The 3,743-nt window shown below is 39.7% G+C and overlaps 1 protein-coding gene across 2 annotated transcripts in view; it reads right to left on the bottom strand.

Annotated features, from left to right (window-relative positions):
* Window positions 1–1,249: 1,249 nt before the first annotated feature.
* thrap3b (thyroid hormone receptor associated protein 3b) overlaps window positions 1,250–3,743 on the bottom strand; it is a 21,189-nt gene continuing 18,695 nt past the window's right edge. For both annotated transcript variants that reach the window (XM_005739709.2, XM_005739710.1), the window contains exons 10-11: window positions 3,479–3,628; window positions 1,250–2,519 (exon numbers count right to left, since the gene is read on the bottom strand). In XM_005739709.2, the coding sequence (XP_005739766.1) occupies window positions 2,292–2,519; window positions 3,479–3,628 (378 nt within the window). In that variant the 3' untranslated portion in view covers window positions 1,250–2,291. The remainder of the gene's footprint in view (window positions 2,520–3,478; window positions 3,629–3,743) is intronic.

The raw sequence follows: 3,743 nt of genomic DNA, 5'->3' as shown, positions 1-3,743 counted from the left end.
GTTAGTGCCTCTATCCTGTCTGTGCTTGTGCCCGATTTGTACCCTGTTATTGACTTATGTTGACTCTCCATATTACTGTGAAGCACTTTGGTGTGCCTTCGGGTTTTTAAATGTGCTATATAAATAAAATTGTATTGTATTGTAATTGTATTGTATTTTACTGATTTTATGAGCATTTCCCATCCATTTCAGGTTTTTATCCTAATACTCAGTAAGCAATATTTTGTGGATGTTTGTGTTAATGGCAGTTTAAAGACATTTTCTTGCTCTGAGGCTGATGCGCAGAGAGAAGGTGGAACCGTTTAATTAGATATTATAAAAACAGCCTACTAAAGTACCTGTTAAAGCTGCAACACAACACTATTGTTTTTTGTCAAAACTTGTATCAAATCATAGCCACAAACGTCACTTTCTTTTTAGTACAGATAACTCTCTTATAAATCGATGTATTTTGTGCCCTCGTCTCCATTTACTGAAAAACATTTTTAAGACAAGATTTCTACTGTCAGGTCTTTTCCTTCTGGTCCTGTCCTAGATCTGTCACTGAGAGCTCCCTTGTCACAAGGGTCACCACAAAAAAATACATTTGCTCTTTGGTGCATTCCATATTTTCACCCTCACTCTTCAGGAGCTAACCCACTGTCACCACTAGATGGCGCCATCTCCTCATTCTTCTCGTTTAGTTGCTGAAAACAATTTACTCTGCAAATTATACTGTGGTGCTAATTTCCAGGCAAAAATAAACAGCACTCAATGAGCTCAGGAATCTTGCATCCTAATTTTAAAATTATAATAAACATATTTACGCAAAAAATATATATATCAGATGAGATTTAAAGTCTTAAGCGCTGTTAGTTACCATCGATAACAACGGGGGTGGGACGGGTTAAAAGTGTTCATGAAAAATGAGAAGCTTTATAATGTCATTTGAGACTTTTTGCAGTTTTTAATTGATGTCTCTTTTAGATTGATTACTGTACTGCTTTTAGAGTTAGCTGCGTGTGAATAATATTTATAGTTTTTAATTAAATTCACAGCAATTACAAGAATTTATTAGCACAGAGGCATGAAAATATGCAAAAATCTTAACATGTTTTTAGATGTCGATAAATAACTCTAGGATAATACACTTTATGTGAAGATTTTGTGTTTTTGTATATTCAATGTGATCTGTAACCCACATGTAATAAGATATACCCCTGAAACTGCATTTATTTCTTTTTCTAAAGAAAAAAAACACTCACAAAAATGCCCCGAATCAAAGAAAAATTTATTGAAAATTAAAAGACGGGTAGTTCAAAGCTCTTGAACAGTAAAAAAGATTTCAGCATCAGACCGAACAAAATCAGTCCTGTTTGATTCATGCAGTATGTACAGTCGAACGTGGACGAGAAGGGCGCGGCGAGATGTGGCCAAACTAGTTCTGCTAGTTCAGGTCGATTCCATTTAAAATCATCACATCATGTTTGTTTTTTTCCCACAAATCTTCACATTTCTCTTCAGTTAGTTTTTTTTTTTTTTTTACACAAGTAAAACTGCAGGATTACAAAGCTTCAGATCTAATTCTATACATGGATTATGTCATGTAACACTACTGATTTTATTTTAATTAAAAATCTAGACAAACATGGCCTCTTATCTAAACAGATATGACGGCGCCGGAAAAATGTTCACGCGTTTTCTGTCTAAAACACATCCGTCTTACTATGGAAACATCCACAAACCAACGAGAATATGCAGCAGCTGCTGATGAGCTGCGTTTAAAAGCTCAGAAAGCAGAAGTGACGAACGCCCGGGGAGACCGCCACGTCTGCGAGTCAGCGAGCCGGGCAGCTGCCTCCGATTGGTCCCGTTGAGCAACGTATGAATCAAATGTCTCATGCATTTAAAACAAAAACAAAAAAAAAAAAACCCCAAAACAGATTAATCTGATTTCTCCTACACGCTTTCACCTTCAAACATATCAGACGGACACGTGACCGTATTATTTCCTAAGGCACAATCTCTTTTCTTTTTTGCCGTGTCCGCGGAAACATTTTTTACCTTTTCGAATCTTTGCCGATGCGATAAACACAAATCAAAACTCACCATTTAACACCTAAACAAAACAAAAAAAACAATCACAGTAACAGTTACGCTCCTCTTTTCGCTTCTACACAGAGAACTCACTGAACATGTTAACCGTTAAAACGTGAGATGAAGCAAGATGGAAAAAACTGAAATTTAACCCCTTCATCACCACTCTAACCGCTCTGATAGGACTTCTACATGTAGGTGATGGAGCGAGAGCTTTACTGCTTCAGGCTCGGCGCATCCCCGGCGCCCTTGGCTTCTTTATGGTCGACTTCCAGGCTGTCGTCTGCCAGCTCCCCCTCCTCTCCTCCCTGATACATGTCGTGGGTCCACTTCGGGCTGCTGCCTCCCTTCCGGTACACGAAGCGGCCTCGGCGAGTGGGGAAGGAGCCGCGGCCTCTGCCCCGGTTATCAACCCAGGTTTTCTCTCCATCGCGATCATCGTGCTGAAAGTGTAAAGATGTGATTTATTTATCCCACAACATTCACACATGTTTAAACATCAAAGAAGTCCAAAGCACCTGAAATCTTTTCTGAAGGAGCTAAAACATTTTCAGACAAACTCCAGTGAATTTCTGGCAAATTACTCCTACATCATATTTATAAACCAACTGAACCGCTGAAAACAATAAAAGCTGAACAGGATCGAGCAAACTCACTCAAACTGAACTGAAAACAGAAACTTAAAAAGAAATACAAATAAAAAACATTAGACATCCAGATCAACAGAATCAACTTTGTAGGAATAGCACTCACTCTGTTAGCCAAACCTCCTCAACTTCTTTTTAAGACTTATCTAGTCAGCCAATCACATTGCAGCAACTCGATGCACTTAGGCATTTAGACATAGTCAAAACGACCTGTTGAAGGTCAAACTGAGCATCAGAATAAGGAATAAAAGTGATTTAGGTGACTTTAATTTAAATGGTTATTGGTGGTTTAAGAAGCTGCACACAACTGTCTCTACAGACTATTTTCTTTGCAGAGAACGGTCTGAAAAACAGAAAACATCCAGCGAGCTGCAGTTCTCTGGATGGAAATGTCATGTTGATGCCAGAGTAGAATGGTCTTGGTGAGTTAAGTTGACAGGAAGAAAACAATAACTCAAGCAATCACAAGACGTGCAAACGAGCATCGCTGAATGCACGTGACATAGATGGGCTGCAGCGGCAGAAGTACTCAAATGATCCCAGTCACCAAATCACAATCCAGCAGAGCAGCTCTCAAGGCCAAAGAATGTGCAGCTGAATACTGGAAAGGTGTACCTAATAAAGCAGTGAGTATATATTTTGGATTATGCCTTGCACTGACTGAACAGCTGTTGTTCACTGGACTACTTTTTAGGCCTTGCATGTCCTCCATTTCAAATACACCAGTAAATCAATTAGCAGCTGCAGAGACTCACCAGGTAGTACTTCCTGCTCTTGGGGGTGTATTCAGGGTCCCACTCCTCGTCAGGCGGCCGCACTGGAGGATTTATGTTGGCAGGGTTTCCATTGCTGTTGTTGCCGGGGTAATTTCCCCTGCTCCAACCTCTTCCTCTGACTCTGGGGAACTGAAAGCAAAAACAACAGGCAGGACTGAAACTCGCAGTCTTGAGACAAACTCTTTGATATGTAACGAGATGGAGGAGAAGATTATAAGTAGGTCCTGTGACAATGAGACAAGAA

The sequence above is a fragment of the Pundamilia nyererei genome, unplaced genomic scaffold, assembly GCF_000239375.1.
Source record: "Pundamilia nyererei isolate P.nyererei 1_Seehausen unplaced genomic scaffold, PunNye1.0 scaffold00093, whole genome shotgun sequence".
NCBI classification, from domain to species: domain Eukaryota; kingdom Metazoa; phylum Chordata; class Actinopteri; order Cichliformes; family Cichlidae; genus Pundamilia; species Pundamilia nyererei.
The sequence above is the reverse complement of the archived record's forward strand: the minus strand, read 5'-3'. Positions and strand labels throughout refer to the sequence as shown.